General features: G+C 56.4%; 8 protein-coding genes across 8 annotated transcripts; 3 read left to right on the top strand and 5 right to left on the bottom strand.

The window, feature by feature from the left end:
* Nucleotides 1–496: 496 nt before the first annotated feature.
* MAM_07105 (thiazole biosynthetic enzyme variant 1) lies at nt 497–1,523 on the top strand (the record flags this gene model as incomplete). The annotated part of the gene is made up of 2 exons (XM_040825903.1): nt 497–1,367; nt 1,429–1,523. The coding sequence occupies 2 exons, from the start codon at nt 497–499 to the stop codon at nt 1,521–1,523; spliced, it is 966 nt and encodes a 321-aa protein (XP_040676122.1).
* Nucleotides 1,524–3,591: 2,068 nt separating this feature from the next.
* Nucleotides 3,592–6,105, top strand: MAM_07104 (fungal specific transcription factor domain-containing protein; the record flags this gene model as incomplete). The annotated part of the gene is made up of 5 exons (XM_040825902.1): nt 3,592–3,672; nt 3,738–4,068; nt 4,191–5,583; nt 5,645–5,799; nt 5,900–6,105. The coding sequence occupies 5 exons, from the start codon at nt 3,592–3,594 to the stop codon at nt 6,103–6,105; spliced, it is 2,166 nt and encodes a 721-aa protein (XP_040676121.1).
* A 1,383-nt stretch (nt 6,106–7,488) lies between these two features.
* Nucleotides 7,489–9,008, top strand: MAM_07103 (uncharacterized protein; the record flags this gene model as incomplete). The annotated part of the gene is made up of 4 exons (XM_040825901.1): nt 7,489–7,782; nt 7,878–8,078; nt 8,194–8,776; nt 8,848–9,008. 4 exons carry the CDS (start codon nt 7,489–7,491, stop codon nt 9,006–9,008), a joined length of 1,239 nt encoding a protein of 412 aa, XP_040676120.1.
* A 671-nt stretch (nt 9,009–9,679) lies between these two features.
* MAM_07102 (uncharacterized protein) lies at nt 9,680–10,033 on the bottom strand (the record flags this gene model as incomplete). The annotated part of the gene is made up of 1 exon (XM_040825900.1): nt 9,680–10,033. One exon carries the CDS (start codon nt 10,031–10,033, stop codon nt 9,680–9,682), a length of 354 nt encoding a protein of 117 aa, XP_040676119.1.
* Nucleotides 10,034–10,789: 756 nt separating this feature from the next.
* On the bottom strand, nt 10,790–12,414 carry MAM_07101 (aspartyl protease; the record flags this gene model as incomplete). The annotated part of the gene is made up of 2 exons (XM_040825899.1): nt 10,790–10,914; nt 11,022–12,414. 2 exons carry the CDS (start codon nt 12,412–12,414, stop codon nt 10,790–10,792), a joined length of 1,518 nt encoding a protein of 505 aa, XP_040676118.1.
* A 1,884-nt stretch (nt 12,415–14,298) lies between these two features.
* On the bottom strand, nt 14,299–16,008 carry MAM_07100 (aminotransferase family protein (LolT); the record flags this gene model as incomplete). Its single annotated transcript, XM_040825898.1, has 2 exons — nt 14,299–15,599; nt 15,684–16,008. 2 exons carry the CDS (start codon nt 16,006–16,008, stop codon nt 14,299–14,301), a joined length of 1,626 nt encoding a protein of 541 aa, XP_040676117.1.
* Nucleotides 16,009–16,479: 471 nt separating this feature from the next.
* MAM_07099 (SIR2 superfamily) lies at nt 16,480–19,389 on the bottom strand (the record flags this gene model as incomplete). The annotated part of the gene is made up of 1 exon (XM_040825897.1): nt 16,480–19,389. The coding sequence occupies one exon, from the start codon at nt 19,387–19,389 to the stop codon at nt 16,480–16,482; it is 2,910 nt and encodes a 969-aa protein (XP_040676116.1).
* Nucleotides 19,390–20,884: 1,495 nt separating this feature from the next.
* Nucleotides 20,885–22,630, bottom strand: MAM_07098 (tripeptidyl peptidase precursor; the record flags this gene model as incomplete). Its single annotated transcript, XM_040825896.1, has 1 exon — nt 20,885–22,630. One exon carries the CDS (start codon nt 22,628–22,630, stop codon nt 20,885–20,887), a length of 1,746 nt encoding a protein of 581 aa, XP_040676115.1.
* Between the last annotated feature and the right edge of the window lie 2,035 nt (nt 22,631–24,665).

The following is a 24,665-nucleotide window of genomic DNA, read 5'->3' as shown; positions in this document are numbered from 1 at the left end:
TTTTTTTTTTTTTTTTTTAAATCCCGTTTTGCCACATTTTCGCGTCGACCCCCCAGGTCAAATCGACACGCAGAAGTCTTCAGAATCTCATCACCACACAACAAATTTGTCTGTTGAAAAGATGCCCTTCGAGAAAACAAAGTATAGAGAATTGCTTCTAACACGTACGGGTACAGACTTGGTCTTAACCGGTACACCACACCTCGTCATTTTAGCAGCAGCAATCATGGCTTCCTTCCGCGGTATCATGTCCAATTATGATCATCTCTCTTCAGGTAACGTCTGCTTGCATGAGCCGGTGCCCGGTCCTCTGTTTCGCCCCTTTGAGGCTATGTGCCGGGAGCATTCTTGCTCCTTCTCAAACGAGGTCGAATCAGGGGATGGTGGCTGAGATCATACGGCCCTGAACTTGATCTGGATCATACCAGCGAAAGGATCATGCTTGATCCCCCATTTTCACGTCGTCCGGCACCGCCCTAACGTGTGTAGATCCATAATGTCTCCCCCGGCCGCCGTCTCTCCCAACCAGAGGGTTGCTGAGCTCGCAACGCCAGCGTCCAAGCTCGCCGTCCAGAATGTCTCCAACAGCGCCCAGACGATTGAAGAAATGATGGGCCAGTGGGACAGCTTCAAGTTTGCTCCCATCCGTGAGAGTCAGGTCTCGCGCGCAATGACGCGCCGATACTTCAGGGACCTCGACACCTATGCCGAGTCCGACATCGTCATTATTGGTGCCGGGTCGTGCGGTCTCAGCGCCGCCTATGTCCTGGGCAAGCAGCGTCCCGACTTGAAGATTTGCATCATCGAGGCCTCCGTCTCCCCCGGCGGCGGCGCCTGGCTGGGTGGACAGCTCTTCTCCGCCATGGTCATGAGGAAGCCAGCCGATGCTTTCCTCCGCGAGATTGGCGTCCCCTATGAAGACGAGGGCAACTACGTGGTCGTCAAGCACGCTGCGCTCTTCACCTCCACAATCATGTCCAAGGTCCTGTCTCTGCCCAACGTCAAGATGTTCAACGCCACCTGCGTCGAGGACCTCATCACCCGTCCGTCCGATGAGGGCGTCAGAATTGCCGGTGTCGTCACCAACTGGACCTTGGTCTCCATGCACCATGACGACCAGTCTTGCATGGACCCCAACACCATCAACGCCCCTCTCATCATCTCCACTACCGGCCACGACGGTCCCATGGGTGCCTTTTGCGTCAAGCGTCTCGTCAGCATGCAGCGGATCGAGAAGCTCGGCGGCATGCGGGGTCTTGATATGAACTCGGCCGAGGACGCCATCGTCAAGAACACCCGTGAGATTGTCCCTGGTCTCATTGTTGGAGGCATGGAGCTTTCCGAAGTCGACGGTGCCAACCGCATGGGTAGGCTGATCCTCTCACTCGCCACTCGTGTCCATTCTGAATCTAACCTTTTGACTCGTAGGCCCTACATTTGGCGCCATGGCTCTCAGTGGTCTCAAGGCTGCCGAGGAGGCACTCAAGGTCTTCGATCTCCGCGCCAAACAGAATGCCATCTAGATGTTGATCAACCGGCAAAGGCAAACGCATACGATGTAACTTGGTCCTTTGTTGTCGTCAATTTTCGGTTGAAAATAATCGTCCTTCGTTTAAAGGCGCTAGTCTGATACGTGGTTGGCACCAACATTTGGATACGAATGTCCCCCTGTTTCAGGTTGTCGTTTGTCCTCACAAGTGACTTCAGCTGATAACGAGTCTGTTTCCTTGTAACCTGTAGTTAATCTGTCATGTCACTTTACAGAATGATCCATAGGCACAATTCGAAAAGTACTGATCATGCCTTTTGGTAGTGCTGGGATCTATTGACGTCTCCGAGTATGCGATGTATGACTCACAATATACCCTGCACGTTACACCGGGAATCGCCGGACAATACAGACGCGCATGACACGATATCCTCAGCAAGTTCATGCTTGAAAATGCAGCCAAGACTCTCCTGAAGCGTGTGGATGTGACTGCGCTTGGGAGAACGGCACCGGCGAGTCCTCGGCAAGGGATATAAGGATGCTTCGAGTAATTCGACGACACCGCAACCGTTGCAATATATCATCATCTGGAGATAGGGATATCCCTACACACATACATCCAACTCTCTGTTGCGATATTATTTGTGAGTTCTCGTCGGCCAACTTCGTATTGTGACCATGCCGTCTTGCATGTACTGGGAACCACCCGTGTTCTAGTTATACAAAACATCAGTCCGTGCTACGGTGCACCGAGAATTCACAGTAGGGCAGCAAATGCTTGCCGCCACGTATTTCCAGATTTTAGAACTGTCTTGGCGCCTCAAGATTGTAGGAGCCAAGATTCACCGACTTGGCCACCACTAGTGTTGTGTGAACACAGGGATCTCGGCGGGTTCCTCATTCAACCCAAGCTTGCGCACTGGACCACTACTAATAAGGCGGCTGCGACTTGCTTGGTGAAATGGACTGCTCAGCACCATGGGACAGGCGTGAACAACTTTGCCAAGGCTTCCAACGTGAACAAGGGAGAGAGAGAGGGGGGGGGGGGCATGAGACTGGGAAACACAAAATGCAAATTTTTACCCCCGATACACACGACGTCAGTGGTCAGTCTTGTCCAAGGCACGAATGGTGGTGGCCCATAACATTTGATGTCCTTGTGAATGAAGCTTTGTGGTAGCGTCAAAAGTTGGCCGATGTTCGGCATTTGCCTGTATTGTGTTTTCCGACCACGTCACTGCGAGCAACGAGGCCCGCCAACATCTACCAGTCTTTCCAGATCTGGTACGCTGTACGGAGTACTCCATGTTTAATCTAGCTGCTCAGAGGCCATCGTCTTCAGGGAGTGCCGGAACCGATGCCCTGCATAGGGTAAATGCAGGCTGTGCTTATGGAGGCCAATTCCCCATGGGAACTTGTGCCACTTCGTCCGCAAATCGACTGAATGATGCTAGCAACCTTTTCTCTTTTCTTTCCCCCGACCCCACTTCACTTGTCAAGCTGTTGTCAGTGCAACCCAAACTGATGCTGAACAAGGATGGGGGTGTCATGGCAGTCGACGGCATTGGTGCCAGCCCAGGAATCTGGAGCACGTTACGGAGAAAGACTTGTCACATGTTGATGCGCCTTCTTGTTTGGTTTTATCCGCTCATCGATAAGATCGGCCGAAGAATCGAAGCGCGATGGTAGTGTGGTGGTCCAGACTAGGTTCGGCCAACTTTTTTTTTTGCTTTTTGTTTCGTCTCAAACCGTTGTCTCGCAGGGCTGGCCAGTCAAGTCCGGGCGTAGCGCTTGCGGGAGATCTCCATGGACCATGGACCAGACGATCGAAACGCATGGTCAACTGAGATCTGATGTGTAGTGGAGTACTATTCCGTAGTTACAAAGTGCAGAGGCGAGTCCAGCGCAGGCGAGTATGGAGACAAGAATATTGGCCGATTTGTATTGATTGTTTTTCCGGCTCCGGCAATCCTCCCTGCCTGCGTGCTCCGTACTGGTGGTTGCCGTCTTCAACGGTTTCTCGTGCCGCTCTTTCCCGTCCAAGAGGCGCCGTTGGCTGTTGACGAATTATGGCTCGACATTACTCGCCGTTGGGGGCAATTATGGAGCCGCAGCGCTTAAAGCAGCTCTCAATCTGCCAAATCCTCAACTCCACCATGAACCGTCCACGAATCATTGCATCGGTCAACTCGTGACCCTCCAATTGTCCTTTTTGCCGAGAGAATGTTCGCCGACACATTTCCCACAGATCCAGTCGATAGGCCGACGTGACGCCTTTGACGCCAAACGCTTTGAACCGCACGCGCCGGACGACTCGGTCACGGCCATGGACGGTGACGGCTCTGGCTACAACACCCCTGGACACAGGCCCGGCCATGTTGTGAACCCTCACGCTCAGGCTCATGGATCTTGTGACCGTTCCGAAGGCGTCTCCGACCCGGGAAGTCAAACCCGTCCCCGCAAATTTGTGATACAAAGCACCTTTGGTGTGCCGAGGGAGAGGAGAAGTCGAAAGAGCCGACCGTGCGATGCATGTCGCCGCCGCAAGACTGCTTGTATCATTACTACCGAGCCTCCATGTAAGCCCGATAATCGTTCCCTCGCTCTGGCTGGCTGTCGGTCCAACCGTGGCCCTGTCCGATGGGACTTGTGTGCACGAGTTCCCCCAACCTCGAGTCTGCTGTTCTAATTTTCTGTCAAGGTGCCTTCTGTAAAAGCAGGGGAATGATATGCCAGTCTACGTCGACGACGGACGGGCCGCTTTTGAGACTGCGATCCGGCTCCGAAGGTGGCTCTTCGAAGCCTGCAGGCACGGATCATTCTTTCCCTGGGACTAGCCCTGGCGGTTCAGGAGAATGGGATGCGGCAGACACGTTGGCCAGCCCCAACACCACCATCACCACCAAGTCTAGCCCTCGACCTATTGCCTCGCCCTCTAGTGTGTCCGCTTCTGCACCCAGTGACTACTCTCCCCTCCCAGGCTACGATGCAGGTTCCAGTAGCTACCCGTCACATGCCGACCATCGGGGTAGGCTGAAGTCTGACATTGCAGGCATCGCCACTGCGGGCATGGATATTGTGCAACCTACACTCAACTCCCCGGAATCGTCGTGTCTCAGTGGCGAGGGCTCATTTCACACTCTGGAAGATAATCCCGGCAGAGCGACCTACTTTCTCGGTCGTACTGCGGAGCAGGATCCTCTGGTTCTGGACGCCTTCAGTTATGGTATACTAAGTGAGACGGCAACCGTCGACGCCAATGTAGTCCAGCTGCGCCGTGGCGGCTCGGATGCCGACGACCTTCCACTCCATTTCCTCTTCCTGTCTATGGGCCACCCCAAGCACACCAACGAAACGAGGGAACAGGCATCGGATGCCATCGAGACCAAGGTTTGGCCGCACGCCGATGTTCTCGTCAGGCTGTACTTCAAGCATGTGCACCCGGTTCTGCCAATTGTTTCCAAGGTTCGCTTCCTTTGCCGCTACGCAAGTAACAGGAAGTCAATACCGGGATGTTTGCGCGGCGCGGTATATGCTCTCGCATCTGTCTTCTGGGCAGAGGACCCCAACACTCGTCGAGGGGACCGATTCCCCCTGGAGCAGCACGAGATCGTCGATCAAGCTCATAGGGCGCTTCGCAGAGAAATAGAAAACCCCAACTTCTTCGTTTTACAGGCTTGTTTGCTTTTGCTACATATCCAACCACCTCCCATCGATGCAATGGAAGCGCCATCGACGTTCACGTTGAGTGCGCAAGCCACTGCATGTGCCCAACTCATCGGTCTTCATCAGGATCCTAGCGATTGGAAGTTGGATATAATCGAGAAGAGGTTGAGGAAGAAACTCTGGTGGGCAACCGTTGTAACGGACTGCTGGGCAGCAGTTTCGCATGGCAACCCCCACCATATCGGCGACACCTCCTACAACACGACTATGCTCGATATAGATGATGTTCGCTGCGACGAGGATGTACCCGAGGAATTGCGACATCTCGTGGACAGCTCGAGTTGGTCCTTTGATGTCGCGTCAGGTGCCCGATTCCTGGAAACGGTAAAAATCACCTGTTTGCTGCGAAAAGTCATTGATGGCAACTTGTAAGCCCATTTGCCCCCCCCAAGGCCAAACGGCACGTTTATGCTGACAGGAGCCTTGCAGTCAGGTGGACATGAAAATGCTAGATCTGCATCAGCGTATAGCGTCGCGGAACCAACTCGCTGATATACATGATAAATTGAAGGACTGGCCTAGACTGATTCCCTCTTGCTTGGTTGTGCCTCGGAACAGGGATCCCGCCATTTCCTGCTACAACTGTAAGCTTTATGTTATTTTTTGATTCAAGACACTGAACAAGCCAAACCAAGCATGGACCGACCGGAGGGAGTGGATGTGGGCTAACAATGTTACCACCAGGTCCGCTTCACCTGACTTTTTATGCTACCCAGGTCCTGCTTTATCGTGCTCTGATGCATCCTGCTACCAAAGCCGCGAAATCAGATCCCAACTCGAATCTGAGACGTTGGTTTCCGTCTGCGATTGCCGACTTTGCGTGGTTCACAGACTTTTTCGTCAGCATCAACCCTGGTGACCTGAGAGGTTTTTGGGGCCGCCGTAAGTAACACTGTCTCTCTCACGCTGTGACGACCCCCCTTTTCTTTTCTTTCCACAGACCAACCTTGTGATTGACTTGCTTGTTTTCGCTTTACAGATGCCCGGTCTCAACTCATTCTCTGCGGAAACTTTTTGGTTTATCTATTTCTCATGGCAGCTGAAAGAGAGCACATTGAAGCTGCGCATAGGATGCTTGAAACTTTTCGAGTCAAAGTCAATAAAATAGCCGACACAGATCACATTCCGACACGAGCCTTGATTCGAGCTACGACGATTCGCACAAACTCGTTCTTTTCACAGGCTGCAGCCGTCATGCGCCATGGTCCTGAAGCGTCCATAACGGAACCCATAACGATATGTGGAGTAGATGGACCGATTAAGGGACAACAAGGTACAAGACATACGGCGTAGACACCAACCATTCACCTTGCCCAGCTTGCACAACTCGGGGCCTGCGCTTAAGCAACCTGACCTTGCCTTCACTCCTTATGACCAGCGATTGTTCTCTCTTGTTGCTGAGTCGGGGGGGGAGGCCTGTTTCTTGACCAGTCAGTCAGTGTCGCGCCCGCTTCTGGTATGGATCCTCGGTGTCGGCAGTCCGCCACATATTGATTCATGTAGATCGAGGAAATTCAAGATGTTGAGTCATGCTGTATGTCGTACATGTCGCAATATAAGCACAATTGCTCTGGCGAGCCCGAAAATCGGCACGTGACAGGGTGATTTCGACGAAATGGCACCGTTGACATGGTACGTTGAAAGTAGAAGAATATGGCATCGCGCTCAGGGAGCGGTGTCGTGGAGCGAAGCGGAGGATGGCAATGTGCAGGTCGGTATCATTGCTTGAACACTGCGCACACCGTATGGGACATCAGCTGTGCAGTCTAGATGATGCAGCAATTTCGAGCACAAGCTTGCTGCAGCTCGTCGATGTGTTGGTTGGGAGTGTCATTGAGTGATGGCGGGCGTGGTTGGGATCTCAGAACAACACGAGCGGTCCTGGATTCCTGGATCAAACCGCCCAGCTCGCAAAGGTCGCGTCGTGTCGCCTGGTGCGTGTTGCAAAAGGTGGCAAGGCGACCATGGTCGTACGGCACCAAATAAGATGAACAGTTCTTCAACGCCCTCTCGCCTGGCCTTGCACGGAATCCTGTGCCCTCGTGTGACCAATGGGCGTCATCTCGACTGCGGTCGTGGCTTCGGCCGCGGCACACAGCTGCACGTCGTGTCGCGGTGGTCTGTGTCAATAAAAGGGCGAGGAAGAAAAAAGGAAAAATTAAATTAAAATTAAATAAATAAATAAAGGACGCCCACCCCTCCTTCTCTCTTGTGAGACTCGCTTTCTCTCCCTGTGCCCCATCTCCGCCCGCCTCTCTTTCTGCGTTGGCGAGATGCCGCTCAACTTGCAGCTTCTGAAGCGGTGGCTTGTGGGAGCCTGCATCGTCGTCGCGTTTCTTGTCGTTTTCCGGGAGCGATTACCGACGGTGACGGACCTGCGCGGCCACGGCCACGGCCACGGCCACGACCACAATCGCGGTGGCCGGGATCGGGATGGATTCGTGTCCAGGGACAAGATGCTGGCTGTTGTACGGGAGTGGCAGGAGCGCGAGCGCATGAGGAGGATTGTCGGGCTTGTTTTCTATCGGAAGCGGCAAGAGGCATCCATCTTGGACTGCTATCTCAAGGTTCGTTCGTTGTCAAAGTGCCTCCCAGCCAGACGCTCGTAACTACCAGACAGACATCATCACATCAAGACTGACATTGGCTTGTGCCCGCACAGCGGAACCTGGCCAAGAACGGCGGCGTGCTCGATGGAGTGATTTGGCTGCGGCAGACAGACGATGCCCAAGACTTGCAGTTCCTCGACAAGCTTGTGCGGTCTGAAGCGCACTACAGCGACCAGACGGGACACGCCGACGCCGCCCGCGCCTACGACGGAATCGAAGACGATCTGCTGTATGTCAAGGTCGACTCTGGCATTGTACGTGTTCGCGTGATCCGTGCCCTCGTGCCCTCGTCAAACCTGCGTGCGCAGTCGGTAGTCGTGGGCAGCTTTCCTTTGCGAGGGCTCTGATGGATGCGCTGACCCTCGAAAGGTCTACATCGAAGACGGCACCATCTTGTCCATGGTGCACAGGAGGGCCATACGACCCGACCTGTACCTGGTTTCCGCAAACGTCGTGAACCAACCTCTGAGCAGCTGGCTTCACCTGAGCCTCGGAGCTGTCAAGCCGTATCTGCCCGACAACGAAACGCTCGTGAAGGCGCGCTCGGGCGTGAGCTGGCGCTCGTCTCGGCTGCCGCCGTGGCGAGGGCCGCCCGATTTCGACCTGGACAAATGGAATCCCCCTGCAGGCCGACAGCATCTCTGGCTACCCGTCATGTGGAAGAAGGACCGCCTTCTTGACAACACGCCCATTGTCCACACCGTCTACGATGCCTACAGGAAGCAGGGCAAGTGGGAGTGGATGGCCGCCGCCCAGCAGCATTTCAGTCTGCTCGAGAACCTGGAGAGGGGGGAGCTGTCAAAATACAAGTTTCACCTGTGGAACTATCAGGAGCTCGGCATGGGCACCCAGCTGGTAGCCATGACGGGGAGGGACATCAATGCCGCCAAGCCAATTGATGATGCTGCCGAGAGACACCTCAGCGTGACGGTGCCGCGCAAAACAGGCCGACGTGAGTATAGATGGCAGCGTCGTTGCTGAGTGCGCCGTGGTGAGAAATTGCTGACAAACAGTTTTTCGTAGCTGCCGTTGCTGATGGAAGAGGAGTCGCTGCTTATTACAGTTCCAAGGATCAATACGAGGCACTCGAGAAGACGGACATTCTGGAGCGGTACAGGTCCTTTGCTCAAGAACACGTCTGCAAAGGGGGAATGCTATGGACTCCTGATGTCAATCCTGTCTAGGTTCGGGTGAGAAGAGCCGGGACGACAATGTCTCGATACGAGGCGCAGACCATTTCGTGCCTGGGTGGCATTGTACACGGGTCGGGCGTTTGTTGATGTGGAAAGGCATCCTTTGTCTCGCTTGTTCCGTTTTTGAGCTTCTGGCCATGGGAGTTGGAAACATGAGCAACGCAGAATGCTGCTACTCAACCTTGATGCATGTGACAAGGTCATGCATGCTAGAGAGGCGTCATGTGATGGTGATGGTGGCTTCTTTTCAGTTCGCTTCACCCAGCTGCACGACACACCCACGACCCCCGGCCTCGGTGCCGCCGTCCTGAACAAGGGCGCCGCTTTGTGTGGCCAGATCCGTTGCGCGGTGGTCCCTCGTCTCTGCCTTCAAAACTTCTTTGTGACACAACAACAGCAAGGGGTGGTCGGACTCGACGCATCCCATCCCTCCTGTGCTTCGTGCTACGTGTTACGTGCTACGTTCTTGGCGATGCACCGAGGCCTGCTTTGGAAGCGGTCGAAGCTGCTCTACACCAATAGAACGAGGTCGATTTTCAACAAGTGGTATTCCGTCCAAACTGTTCAGTCTGCCTCGCCTTTGTCCTGCCCGGCCTCCCCCTCCCCCTTTTCCGTTTTCCGTCTACACACATACACACACACATGCCAGTCATGGGTCGTCTCTACTCGTCTACAACCCCGGGCTTGGACTCGAGACGCTGCGGCGGGAACTTCATACCGCGATTTGCGCCTTGCGGCTCAGCACTCGGGCCCCAGCCTCCATATCCTGCGCCTGCAGCCGCTCCGCCCAGGCCGCTGGCATTGCCAATCGCCAGCTTGCCTGCGAGCTGATTCTTGCCCACGCCGGGCTGGTTGTCGGCCCAGTCCTTGAGCGCGTCCCTTGTTTTCCCCGTGTACTTGAGAATGTCCTCGTCGCTGATGGGCCGGGGGCCCTTTTTGTCCTGGTACTTTCTGTATAGAGACTTTTCGGCATCTTGTCCAGGGCCGGACGGGTTGGCTGATTGCGAAGAGCCCATGTCGGGACGCGGGAGCGCTCAAGCGTCGACGGCGAAGAAGGCAGGCTGGATGTTGGGCAAACTGAAGACACGCCGGTTGTCACTTCACCGTCGGTCACGTCTCGGGTTCCGGGCTTTGACTGATGCGACTGCCTTGCTGACACGAAGGGGAGAGGGGGAGAGTGCTATGACTATATAGGCAGCCAACGGCCATCCAACAACCAACTCCAGCCGCACAAGTGAAGCTGTCACACGGAAGACGCCACCGCGTCAGACGAGCATGCCCTGTTCAGCTCTCCAACTAGGCCTTGGGGCCCTGGCATTGGCTTTATTGATTAGGCAGACGTATTTTCGCATCCTTCGAGTCGGTCCGGGCAGAAGAAGCCAAGGGCACCCGCGTCCGAGGCCTCGTCCCTTTCCGCCACTGCATAACTTGTCCGTGCGTCATGGGGTCAAAAATTGCCTGCTATGGAGAATCCACCCTCCGCAGCTACGAACTAGGCTTACCGTATTCCGGTCAACTGCAAATGGACCCGGCTTGGGCGCTCGGCTCAATGGGCTGCGTGTTCGCAACAACGTATCAACTTGGATTAGACGCCGGTGCTTGCCCTTGAGTCTCGGGCCTCGAGTCTCGAGTCTTTCACGCGGCCTCGTAAGCCGCCTTTTCCCCTCTGGCCCCTCGCCACGCCGCCAGCCCGCTAGGGAAAATACCTTGCCCCGGCGCCCGGTCTCGGGGGTTCATACACATGCACATGTGTATATTCACGCACGCGGTGTCTACGCGTGGGGAGCCACGCCCAAGCTGATGTTGCCGGCGTTGAACACAACGTACATGGACTGGAAGAAGACGTCGCCGTAGATCTGGAGCTTGGGGGGGCCGACCTGCAGGCCGCCAAAGCACTCTGCATACCACGCACAATCAGCAACGAACGGCTGGTGTCCTTGATGGAGAGGGGTGGGAGGGAAGCCCCGTGTGTTCTGTAGGGGCTCTGCTCCCGTTTGCACTTACCGGCCTCGGTGATGTTGGCAAAGATGAAGTTCTCGCCCTGGACCGTGGCCATGACGTCGTCGCCCATGGCGACGGTCAGGTTGGGCATCTTGGCATCGCAGGGGACCGTGAAGCCGCCCATCTGGGCATTCAGCCGCGCACCCTGGACCTGCTGGTAGTAGGCCCTGACCATGGTGGCGTCGCCCAGCATGAGCGAGGTGCCCGTGTCGGCGATGGCCTGGGCGCCGGGCTTGCTGGTCTGGACCTGGCCGTCGCCGATGATGAATCGGTCGCTGGGGAACTTCCAGAACCCGTCGGCGCTGTCGACCTTGACCTGGGCCAGGTTGCCGCGGAACCTGGCCGGGTCGACGCGCCCAAAGGTGTAGGAGCCGGCGGCGCCCCTGCGCAGATCGGCCGAGAGGATGGGCTCGGGGAGCGAGCTCTTGATGTTTTCGAAAAAGGTGTTCTGCCTCTCGGGCGTGGCCGTGTTGAGCTCGGGAAAGGCGAGGCCCAGGAGGCCGTCGTTGGCGACGTCGTCGACGAAGGACTGGGAGACGTCGCTGGGTACGCCGACGGCCTGTTTCTCGACCGAGACGCCGCCGACGGTGACGCGGTCCTGGGTGATGTTGCCCTTGGCCCCGGAGCCGTCGCCGTACCTGATCTGGAAGCTCGCGCCCGGCATCGCCCGCGCCGTCGCGCTCTTGCTCGGGTCGTAGACGTTGTGGCCCCGGCCAAGTTGCGGACCGAGGGACGTGCTGAACACCCACAGGTCCGACGAGCCCGTGTCAAAGTCGAGGTTCACCGTCTGGCCGCCGATCTGGACCGGCGACACGTACTCGGCGTTTTTGTTGGCAGGTCTGGCCTCCGTTCTCCCTTGCTGGCTCGTGCCGTTGGTGTAGGACGGTGGGGGAGCGGCGCTGCTTGCATTCCCGTTGTTGTTGCCATCATGACAGCTCGGATGCCCCTGCTGACTGCCTCCGTTGCCGCCTCCATTGCCGTCTCCTCGACCCCGTCCTGGCGACGGCTCCTGGCCCTGGCCCTGGCCCTGGCCTGCGTTTCCGCCAATCCCCCCCTCGCCCTCGACGCCCAGCGATTCCAGGACATTGTCCAAAAGCCCCTTCCCGTGTGGCCGCCTCAGCTTGACAGGCCCGAAGCTCTCGGTCTTCGGGCTCCTCTTCGCCCGCGCCTCGGCGTGCCTCAGGTCCTGGGCCTCGGCGGCATCCAGCAGGCCCTGGGGCACCGGCACGAGGAACTTTCTGTACGCCCTGACGAGCGCCCGGGGTCCATTTCGGCCGGTGAAGTGCGGGTTCGCCCTTCGCTCGACGCTAAACGAGCGCTTCTGGATACTTGCTGCGGACAGGCCGGCCGAGACGAGGACGGCGCAGACGCACACGAGGAGACACCTGGCGTACATGTCGGCAACGAAGTCGTCGCCGGGAACAACACCAACAGCCAGACGTCTAGGAAGAAAGAATGGCGGGAAGCGGGAGGACGCCGCCCAGGACGAGGAAGCAGAGGATAAAAGGAAAGAAAAGAAAAGAAAAGAATTAGACGCAAAGCAAAGCTAGGATCACGCCAGGTGGCCTCTGTTGTTTTTTTGAGAAATATCTTGATCCAGCCAAGACGTCGTCCTCGGCCGTGAAGTAGGCTGGCAGTAACCTCGCGGTCAAAGGACGAAAGAGAAGGAAAGACAGAAAAGGAGGGCGAGAAAGCCAGAGTAAAAGAAGACAAGTCAAGGACAAGGCGTGGACGGTGAAAGAAGAGGTGGCGGGCAAAGAAGAGGAAAGTCAAAATGCGACTGGGGGCTTTATAAAACCCGGTGCCTTTTGTCTGTTCCCCATGGGCGTCGCGGACTCGCGGCACCTGGAGTTTGCGAGAGGCACACGCACACCACGTGCCACTACTACATGTACGGAGTACATGCACATAGTATCGATTGTGATGGAGAGGCAAGAGAACCGAGCGCCGTCCTGCCAGCTTCAACCCCGATATGCCTTGATCCGGTGGCATGGCGGGCGGCTAGGACGGACGAACTGAACTGACAGGTTCCTCCTCCGTAGCTCCGACGCGGATGCTGTCAAACACGACTCGCCCGAGTCCAAAACACGGCCGTGACAAGGCACCCCCCAGCCCAGCGGCAGGTTGGAGGCTGGAAGGGGAGGGCGGGACGAGGACGAAGACTTGGTTGGCCCTGAAAAGCCGCGAGGTGAGGAAGACGAGACGACGTCGCGGTTCCTGCGGCCCGGGGCGGCCCCTCGAGAGCCAGAGCCATGGATGGTGGGCCGCGAATGAATGGGTGAATTCCATGATGGAGGAGTCGGAGTCGGAGTCGGAGTCAGAGTCGGAGTCGGAGTCGTGGCAGGGGCTTTGTTGTTGTTGTTGTTGCCGCCACCCACGACTTGATACCACCGCCACTGCAGCGCAGCGTCCAGACACGGCGTGAGTAGTGCAAATGCTCCGCAGTGCCTTTCCAAGAATAGCAGCTCGCAAACCGCATCCTCGGCTCTCGCCCGGCCCTCGTGGGGCGGTCCCGACGCTGCTCCTCGACTTTTCTTTGCGATGCCGTTTCGCGGCGCGAGGCGAGGCGAGGCGAGGCGAGGCGAAGCCATCATTCCATTCCGAATCCGTATTCGAAAGCCCCGAAAAACAAACTCAACATTCGTCCACAAGGGGCAGGAGGCGCCAGCGCCGTTTCACCAGAGCCATGGATGGGGGCCGTTCCGTGGCCCGCGTCGGAAGATTTGGAGAGAGGGGGAAAGAAAAACGGCGCCATCAGAATTCGCGACAACGCGCGACCTTGATTGAATCACGTCAGTTCGTTTGTCGCGGGAGCGGCGACTGCTGAAACGCGGCTCAGGCCGCCGCCATTTCATCCGACGTGGCTGAAACCCGTCGCCTGCATCCCCTGCCGGCTGCCTGTTACACGAAGATTGTCGAGGCCGGCGGAAACGGCAACCATGCCCAGGTTCGCACGGCCGAGGCATCTGTCATACGGAGTAGAGTGAGTAGTTGGGCACTTTGTCTTGATCCCACAGCCAGAGGTTCCATACAAGAGTCAGTAGCTTGCATGTACTCCTTGGCAAACACCGCAACTTGATTTGCTTTGCTCGCCTTGGACAAAGACGGACAAACAGGGACATTGTTCATATGTAGTGGTGACTTGTCGGTTGACTGACGTCCGAATGCCACGATGCAATCGACCGCGCGTGGAACAAAGACTCCATCTACCCGCGAGCAAGCAAGCACGTGGGCAACCACCTCCATCACGAACGAACCGGCCCTCATGTTGCTATGCTAGCTACTGCGACATGCTGCTGAAACCGTCTCCGGGCATAGCAGTCTGCCGGTCCTCCAGATACTCCCTCTTGCCGATCCTCTCGCACAGCTCCCCCAGCGCCTTGGCGGCAAACTCGTAGTCGGCCAGGTCCAGATAGATCTGGGCGCTGATACGGATCCAGTACCGGCCGCCCATGATGAAGCGCGACATAAAGGTCCTGTAGTCCCTGACAAGCGTCTCCGTGATCCACTGGAAGACGGTGTCCCTGTGCTCCCGGGGGACGACCACGTCCGTCTCCCGGGCGCCCTCGCCTCGCTCGCCCACCCACACGGGCAGGGCGACGTTTCCCATGGCGCAGTTGGTCATGGTGCCCTTGCTGTTGTCGAGGTACGTGGTGCCCAGCGCCTCGGCCACCCTCCGGACGCCCTTCTTGTTCAGGTCCCACAGGTACGAGATGATCCTGTCCTCGCCGCCGCAGACACGGCGCCGCCACTCGATGGCGTCCTTGACGCACATGTACGGCCCGTTGTCCCGGGTGCCGACAAACTCAAAGTTGGTGACGTAGGCGCTCTTGGCCGGCGGCGGCGGCGGCAGCGGCGTCGTGCGCCGCGCCAGCTTCGGGACGAAGCCGTGGCTGGTGGCGAGCGTCGTCCGCAGCAGGTGCTGGTTCCTCACGGGCGCGTACAAGACGGCGCAGCCTCGGGGGACGAGCAGCCACTTGTGGCAGTTGGAGACGAAGAAGTCGGGGTCGGCCGCCGCGACGTCCAGGTGCACCATGCCGACGCCCTGGGCGCCGTCGACGAGGCTCGTCACCCCGAGCTCCTTGCACGCCCTGGCCACGTCCGCCCAGGGGAAGACGACGCCGGGCCGGGACGACACCACGTCCAAGATGCACACCCTGGCACGTTTGCCCTCGTCCCGGATCCCCCCGACGGCCCTCCGGAAAGCGTCGACAATCTCCCCGTCCTCGAGCGGGTACGCGATGGCAATGTCCCGGTGCTCGAGCTTCCCCTCGAAGTACTCGGCCAGGTAGTCGGCCGCCTTGCCGCACGCTTCGTAGACGGTCGAGAAGCTGAGGATGACGTCCTTGCCGTCCTCGCTCCACGCCAGGTTGCGCAGCACCGTGTTCACGCCGTCCGTGGCGTTGCCCACAAAGACGACCGTCTCGAGCGGCGCGTTGAGCAGCCCGGCGAGCTCCGCGCGCGCAGCGTCGATGAGCTTGGGCTGCTCGTAGAGGATAAACGGATCCGGACGGGCCTCAGCCTGGTCCTGGTACGCCCGGAGCCTGTCGCGGACGTGCTTGGGATACGTGCCAAATGACCCTTGGGGACGCGGCCGTCCCGTCAGCAGGACATCAACAAGCAAAGCAGTTGTCTGCCTCGCGCTGGCGGCCACAAGTCACATACCGTGGTTCAAGTTGCGCCACTCCGGGTCAAAGAGGAACTCCTTCTTCCATCCCGACCCGAACGGCATCGGTCCCTCATCTGGCTGGCCCGTCGCTCCGGGTGCGAGAGCGAGAGCCTCTTGATGGCCCATGACGGATATGGGCCCGGCCGGCTGCGGATCACGAGGCGTTTCTGTGTCGAAAGAAGCATGCAAAGTCGTTGCGGATGCCGCTCGGCGTACGTACAGGACCAGGACGAGGGCAACGCTCGAAGGAGAGAGCGACTCGGTCGGTCGGCACTGCCACCAATCAATCTCCACTCGAACCGAGCCCCAACTTCCGACCATCTCATCTCGTCAGAAGCGCGCGTGTCAACCGCGCCCTTTGCTTTGGTGCGAGGTGGCCACGCCGCTCTTCGTCACTCCAGTCGTGCGCATGCCGGCATCCCATCACAGGACCGGCTCAATGATTGTAGAGCAAGGAGAGCCAACCTCTGCTGGCGCTTGTCCCCATGGACCGACCCTTGCCGTCATTCAATTCATTTGCTTCTACGTCGAAAGTGCCAGTACCCGTGCAAATACTCCACATAACAGCACACCAGAAATGCAATGCAGGCTTGGATATCATCTTCAGTCCCGACTCCCGACTCCTGGGGACTTCTCCCAACGCCAACCGGCTCACAGCCAGCCATCCAATCCATTTTCCATATACCAAACAACCCGTCAGCCCAACTCCATCGCCATTCATCTTCCAATCGTCCATCATCAAGCAACGATATGTCGCGTTGGAAAATCTCCGACAACTCGCACTTTGCATCATTAGGGACTGCAGCTCCAAGTAGAGCCCCAATTCTCCAACTGGCCGTCTAGGCTCACTCCCATCTGCTCTGGTGTCATCCATCTAGTCATCATCGGACTCATCCTTAGGCCAGCCAATGCGAGTGCCGCCTTTGCCTCTTCCCCTGTTCCCGTCCGAGTCGACGGCATGTTTTCGCCACAGTTTCGAAACACGTGGCCATGCGGTGCACCATGCAACCCTCCAAGAAAGTCGTCTAGGGAGAAGGCGTTGCGTCCCCGGAACGTCTTGGCAATGCGCGAATTCGGCGACAGCGACGTCAGAGGCCCGGGCGGCGGGCTCTTCGGCTCCATCGGCTGTGGTTTGTTCGCGTACAGCGGGCATGGCCGGCTTGCGGCGAGCCTTTGTAAAGGGGGCAGCTTCAAGTCGTCCTTCTTAACCATGTGCGCTGAGATCCCACCTCGCCTCCTGCCAACCGTGGGCGCGGGGATCTCCTCGCCATCCACCTTCTTTCTCTTCCTGATTCTGGCATTTTCCTTGACTGAACTCAGAATAGAATTGATACTGCATGGCTCGACAGGAGCGCGCACCCGAGGTAGTGCGAGTTCGGCAGCGAGGTGATGGGGTGTTTGGCTTGGCAGCGCGGCCTGCATCTTCTTGCGTGATCTGCCGTGGTTGGGGTTAAGTGTAGATGACCGTCTCCGACCCTTCTCCAGAGCCGCCGGCGCTGACATTCGCGACTTCTTCTTCCGTCTGGCCATCATCTCTTTCTGCACCTTGTCTGTTGGAGCATCGGCCAATGCTTCGGCTGCATCGCCCGCTGCTGCGATGCCTGTGGATAGAGAGGCTCGACGGCCTGGCGCGGCCGCCGGCTCTGCGCTGCCCGTTATACGGCGCAGCTCACCAAGAACTTTGAGCGTCCAGTAGGCGCCGGTTGCCTTGGTGTCGCGTAGAGCCACCGGATTCACGGGCGGCGGCTTCTTTTTCTCTTCCCTTGCTCTATCCTCGGATGTTCCGCTGGACTCTCGCTTCTTTCTGGGCTTTGGAGGTTCCAGCTCTTGCCAGAGTTTTGGTACCCTGACTTGCAAATCCGAGACCCAGGCATCACAGTCCCACTGCACCCAATAGTCGATAATGTCTCCCCAGATGCTATCAGGGGGCTTGGTAAAGTTGACAAAGACAACTTTGCCGCCTCTGCAGTGAACCGCTTTTGCAAACTCTCTGACCATGACCTTCAGGCCGTGGACTCTCAGGCTTGTGCCTAGAATCAGCAGCATGTCCGGATAGAGACCTAAATCATGAGTTATAATTGGGCTTATGAGATGTGAGTTAGGATGCTCTTCGCCATAGAGCACGATATCAGGACGTAGTTTGCCAACGCCCAGGGCGCGCTTGCCCTTCTCCTCCCGCGCCACCGTGGCTCCGACGCAATGGGGACACTCTGGCTGTTGGCCTGAGAGCGTTTCGGATTCACGGTTGCCATCATCCCAGGAGCAGACCTTACCGCAGAGGAAGCATCTGAGGAGGTCCAAGGACCCGTGCAGAAAGACGCATTCAACTCCGGAGCGAGGTAGCACCTTTTGAGCAACTTTCGGAATTACTCTGGCTTCATTAACTGATGGCGACTCCCTGTCAGCGGCGGGAGTGGTGTCGGTCTTCTCGTCCGATGACGACGGCTGTGACTGTTGGCTTGGCTCAGCAGGAGCATCTGACTGGCTTGGGATCTCGGATGACAGTTTGTCGCAGGATTCTGACTTGGCTTCCTCAACCATTTTATTCAATTGGGCTGTGTTTGCCGTCGACCGTCGTGAGAATCGTCCACGACTGCCTGGGCCGTCTTGCAATCGTGTCGAGAGTCCAACTTTTTCCTCTATTTGATCGATATTTTGGGTGTAGCACCTGACCAGCTTTCCCCGATCACGCAAGTGGCTGATGAACCGATGAGAAGTTGTAGGTTCGGCGGCCTTAATCTTTTGCCGTAACGATGTTGCGAATGTGTAGAAAACCGACGTTCTTGTCGGGTCTGACCAAATGTTGGCGTCAAAAAGATCCTTGCCCTTCATGTTCGGTAGGGTGCTTCTGCCCCCGGCGGAAATCTGAGATGAAGCGGATGAGTCTGGCGTAGTGTCTGCTTCATCAACCTCAGAGAGCGATGTACTACTGCGTTGCCCGGAGCTCCACTCTGACATCGGCGACCCTGGCCCGAACGGGTCAAAAAGAATAGGCGGAGGTGAAGAGAGCGGTGACGAGCCTAGGGGAATAGCGACATCTGTCAAACGCCTGTGGGTATGGGATGGAAACTCGGATGGTGAGATTGCGGATTCAGCTGGGGGGGATGATAGAGGCGAAGTATTCGGACCCAGAGAAGAATGAGTTGCTCCTTTGGATTGCGGTGTACTGAGCCTTGTTTCAACCACAATTTGTGCAGTAGTCTCAGCAGCGGCAGCACTTTCTGCGACCGATTCCGGACGATCTGCACACTGAGGTAGAGACGGTCCATGCTGAAGCGCGACTTGATAACCGTCTGATATAGTTTTAGCGGCTGTCGAGTCAGCCTCGTTCGTTGAGTCTGTAGACGTTCTTCTTCTTTTCGCGGGACGTGAATTTTCTGCGGCTTCGTCTTTTTTAACATCTCCAGTCTGTTCCTCTTGGCGCGCCTGTCGAGAAGCCGCGTCGAATTGTGCCTGGATAAGCGAGTATAACCCATTCTCTGATCGGAAGTCCTGTGCTAGGCAGTCAGCGTCAACTGACCACAGACGAGAAAATCCAGAAGCACGGCCAAAAGAAGGCAGAGGAAGCGTCCGTACAGGTATACCGGAATTCGTACTGATACCAGCACCAGTAACAACTACTACTTTCCGCGCCTTCACCAAAGCATTCGCAACGTCTCGTAGATGCTCCTCAGTTCCAGGTTTTACGTGCTGCGTTGGCATTTTCACGAAGCTAAATGACTTCACTCTGGCGTTTCCTCCTTGTAGCACAACGGCTACGCGAACAAATCTAAACCAGGGCGCAGAATACCTCGTTAGGGACGCGGGTTCGGGCGAGCATCGTGCGGTTTTCGGGAACGATAAGACGTGCTGTCGAGGAGAAGTCGAGTACGTGGAACCAGAGTCAGCAATTGAGCAACTTGGACAAATTCACACCTGAATTTGCAGTGATTAAGAAGTGAAGTGATCAAGCGCGCCGGGGTGGTGGGAGCTTCAAGCTGTTTGTTCAGACGAGTAGAGGCGCGCTCAACGAGTGGCTGTCCAAGCTGCTCCCAAGGTGCAGGAAAGTATTAAAACGAAGAAGAAAAAACGCCCAAGCCTAAAAGGCATAAAAGATGCTACGTACGCAAGTAAACAGAAGACCAATTTGCAAATGCTCTAGCAGAGCGGAGCAAATGCGTTGATTGAAGCTAAATCAGGCCGACGCGCTTCCACGACTCATTAGTCTGTTATTGACCTGTCCGTGGCGCGGTGGTTTCTTCCTTGCCTGTTCAGCCAGCCAGCCAGCCAGCCAGCCAGCCTTGCTTTGCCCGCCCGTTCCTGTCCCGTCCTGGCCCAATGCCCAATCCACTGATTGGTCGAGCTGGATCTTTGGTGGGTCTTCCCGGCCGCTAGGCCGTGATATGGAGTACTAGTTACCAACAGAACAAACAAACAACATATTGCCTTGTCACTTGTGCTACGACTTGCTCCGTGGGTATTTCGTCTGACTGCGTACTTCACAAGTCTCGGGAAAGATTTTCCTGACTCCCGCTCAACATGTACGCACGTTTCCACCTCGCGCGATCCATCTTTTCCGCAAGACCGTTTGTCGATGAAGGTGGGGAGTCGCTTCCCCGCTTCTACGGCTACATCCACGATACGACAAAGATGGTACCAGGGCGCCGATTAACTTACCATGTCAGTAGCACTGCCCTGGCATGAAGGAAGTCACTTGGCGGGGCTCATACACTCCCCAAAAACAACAAAAAAGGTGGAAGTAAAATCACAAATGCAAGTGTGGCACAATCAAGTCTATCGTTGGAACTTCTCATGGATGGATAAAGCCTCGGCCAAATGATTCAACTAGGCGCTTTGACCGCCCAAGTCCGCGTGCTCTCGTATACTCGTATAACAAGCTCTATGCTCAAACCAATTCTAATGTCAATGATAAACATAGGTCTTCTACGAGTTGTTCTGGACAAAAACCAGGCCCGAGTCAGATTGTATACAGCGCCTCAGACAGCCCTGCTTCATCTTCCATCTCCAACAAGAAACTAGACGAAATGGATATAGTCTATTGTCTGTCATTATGTTGAGCTCTAACTCTAGTAGGGTGGAGGCCAAGTCGGCATCCCAGGCGCCGTGAGCGAGGAACGCCAGAGGTGTCAGCTATCTGCTGACTGTGTGCCCGTGTTAAAAGAAAATACAAAAAAAGTCTCTCCATCGCTGGACTCGGCTAATCCATGTTGACCAACACATCCATGAATTTGGTAAAGTCATTAGGCACGCCAAGTCCAGTAATCGCATCATAACCCTTGGTGGCAGGCCAACCTCCGGGCTTGTTGTCCCCCGAAAAGTCGCATGAGAAGCTCTGTCCCGTCGTTATGTCCTGCAGGACACTGCGAACCTCCTCGGAGTATAGCCTCTTGTTCAGCCAACCCAAAACGGGCTTTCCCTGGCGGACACGTGCGTCATTCACCAGAGCAATCATGCCGGCGAGAACGGGCGTGCTCGCGCTGGTACCACGGAGCATTAGGGGAGTCCCGTTGATGATGGTACTGAATCGAGTGCCAATGGCGGAAATGTCTGGAACAGCACGCATCTCTGGGTTGTAGTAGCCCTCCAGGTGGCCGTTGAGCTCAGAGACGTACTCCTCCACAGCCGTGTCTTGCCAGTCAGGTCGCGGGAAGTAGGCAGAAAAGCCTCCGGAGCTGAAATTGGACCCATTTGGCGGCTCCTGACCGTTGTCTACGGCGCCAACAGAAGTGACCCAGGGACACGAGGCCGGAAACGTCGAGATGGTCATCTCCTTGTTGCTGCCATCGTTGCTTCGGCAGGTAGCATTGCTACCACCCCTGGCACCGCCATCTCCTGAACTAGCGAGGACCGAGACGCCACGGGCAGTGAGCATACCAATCTCGTGACAGACCCTGATGGCATAGGCCCTGGGCACGGAAAGCTCATCGTCTGCATACGAGATGGACAGAACGTCGGGGAGGTCATGATTTGTCTTGGAGGAGAGATACTGGAGAAGCTCGAGGTAAGGCTCGTTGTCGTCGAGTTCGCCGGTAAGAGGCTTGCCGTTCTCATCAATCTTTTGACCACGGCCACCTGTCGAATAGTAGATGACGTTTGCGGGGAAGCCAACAGCCATTCCATACTGAATATCCAGGCTGGCTTCCGATCCGGCAGTACCAAGGTCTTGCCTGTTCTCGCCGCCCTGGATCAGTTCCACGGTGAAGTTGTAGCCTGCCTTGACCAAGTCGGGTCGCGAGCGTCGAAAGCTTTGCTGGGTATCGGCGTAGCTGGCCCATTGTTCCAGGAAGCCGGCGATGCCAAACCGAATGCACGACTCGCCATCGGGAGTGGTGTAGTTGATGCCATACAAATTGTTGATGCAGTCCAGAGTCGTGACGGGCGAGCAGGCAACATCGCGGCGATGCAAGCCCTGGTCCTCGGCGGCCAGGGGTGGTTCAACGGATACCTCATGCTCGGGTGTCATGAAGTTGGCAATGGGATGAATAAAATCGATAGATTCGGAGAGTGAATCGGGAATGTTGTACTCGGTGGCTCGAAGAATCGGTTTCCGGCCGTGATATGAATAGCGTCGAAGGCGCGTATCAAGCAGTCTTTCGGCTTGGCCAACCGTCGTCGGAACGTGAATCCAATCCATGTCGAGGCTGGCGCCGGAAATGCCGTTGCACGACAGCCACGCCATAACACGGTCCACGTCTTGTTTGGCGGGTGTTTTGAGGGAACGCGTGTCGTTGATGTCCAGCAAGCCGTGGGCGAGAATCTTGGAGGGCAGTGTGTGCATTTCAGGTTGCCTCAGCGCGATTGAGAAGCGCATCGGCGTCGAGGCATCGGGCATCTCGTCGAGCATCTGCCACCCGTCGGGAATCGTCGTGGCCTTTTCGACGCATATGGCACTCGTCGCGAGACGGGCAAAGGTGCAGGCCGCGACCAAGAGACTCGGCGCCATTTGTATTTGTTTATTCGATGGTGAGGCAACGGCGGCTGGTGTGTACTTGGTGTTTGAGTGCCTGGTACGGAGTATACGTGGCAACGCTGCGATGATTCAGACGTTGGATGCCAACATTGACGTGCATATATACACACCAATCTGGGCCGTCTCGATGTGAATTGGACCAGAGCAGGTATATCTGGCTATCGAGCCTGCCCTGCCGACGAGGACCTGGAAATTGGAATCAAGTCAAGTGACGGCTGGACAGACCAGCCCAGTCGACATTTGTTGCACCAGCTGGACCAGACTTGTATTATTTGTTCGTGCCTTGGATCAGCCCAACGCATTGGCCTCGCTGCCCCTTTCCTGTACGTAACTGCCATCTCGTTGCTTTTTTCCAAGACACATGTCGATACATGGGGAGTACATGGGGAGTACATGCATCCTCGAGGCACTACCCGCCTGTCCACCTACTGAAGCACCTGACTAGGTACCGAGGCAGGTATGCAGGTTCCGAGTAGGTTCCGAGTGGTTTTAATAATGTCCGTGCGTCATGTCGGTTCGAACATTGTCAACCGAAAACTCAATCGCGCCCCGCTCTCTGCCCTGAGCTGGCAGTAGAGTACGGACTAACTTAATCTATAATTAATTGCGGAGTAAGGAACCACTTGACCTTGACAAGTCCATGGATCCGTTGCTCCACTACTCCGCATCGTCGTCAATCAAGATCGCCGCTTCATGGCTGGCTACAGCCCCGGTTCCAAGCCCACGATCCTGGCTGGTGCAAACGCCACGCCCCGAGCCGGTCACCGTACGGAGTAAAATGACGCTGAGTAAAGTTGTTACACATATACTACCCGGGTCCGAAGTAGCCATTGAACGCACTCTAACACCTTCACGCCGAAGCCTCAGAACACCAGGCGGAATTTTTCCCAATGCGGCCAACTACTCGCTGACTACTCCGTAGTTCGGTGGCCATGGATCAAACGGTGAAACTGTCTCGCGCAGGGAAGCACACCCAGGTCCAGGGATAACATTGTCCATGGTTGGCCCTGCGCCCAGTCGTCGAGTGAGCATAAGCATCAGCAGCAGCAGTAGCTGTGCTCCCTGCCAAACTTGTCTTCCTAACAAGTTTACCTCGTACTGCAGACTGATGGAATAACGGCCCAACGGATGCCGCGGCCACGTCAAATTCCAAAAGCGCCAGATTCGTCAGAAGGAGGCTAGGACTCGGTCGGGTCGGCGTGGCTACCGACGTACATGCCTTGACTGAACAGTGAGGACTCGACCAACATCTCGATTCTCGACGACTTTACCAGTACCGTCACAAGTACAAATTCTTCTTCCCGCCTCTGTTAGAACAACAAGCACTTGTGTGGATGGTTTCTATGCAAAGGCCGCGGCAACCCAGGTCCCGTGTAATCCGTACCGAGTAGCTACAAGTTGGGCCGCGGACAACCAACCAACAACAGATAGATGCGGCTTGACTGGCAAGCGAGCTGTTAGTTCCGAGTTGAATCAAAGTCTTTCTTTTCCTCGCGTGCATATTTGTCACTCTGCGCCTTGCAGCGCTGTCGAGCGTGCGCCGTGAGCACACCATGGAACGACGCGGGCGATCCAAGGGACACCAAGCAAGACATGAAGTAACCTCCGACAACCCTCCAGACGGACCTTTTTTCAGTTTGATGTGCACGCACAATAAGCCGCCCTTACGCCCCTCTTTCATCTTTCATCTCAGAAGACGTCCGAGGACGGCCGGTGCCGGCTCAAGTTCCGCCGAGGCTTCGTTACCGTCTCCGGCCATGGTATAGTTCGGCCTCGGGTATTTCCCCTCTTCCCGGGCCGCTGCCCTGGTTATCCCACCTTGGACTTTACTCACGATGCTATGCTGTTGACTGTTAGCTGATGGCTGCCGTATGTGTGTTTGCCGCAGCCACAGCAAAAGAGGTACGAAAGTGCCCGACTTCCAGGTCCCAGCCCGAGAAGCCGAAAGAATATCCTCTCAACTACGGGATCACTGTGCATCCGGCTTGCTTACTTCACTAACCGATCC

Source organism: Metarhizium album (genome assembly GCF_000804445.1).
Source record: "Metarhizium album ARSEF 1941 chromosome Unknown scaffold_27, whole genome shotgun sequence".
NCBI lineage: Eukaryota > Fungi > Ascomycota > Sordariomycetes > Hypocreales > Clavicipitaceae > Metarhizium > Metarhizium album.
The sequence above is the reverse complement of the archived record's forward strand: the minus strand, read 5'-3'. Positions and strand labels throughout refer to the sequence as shown.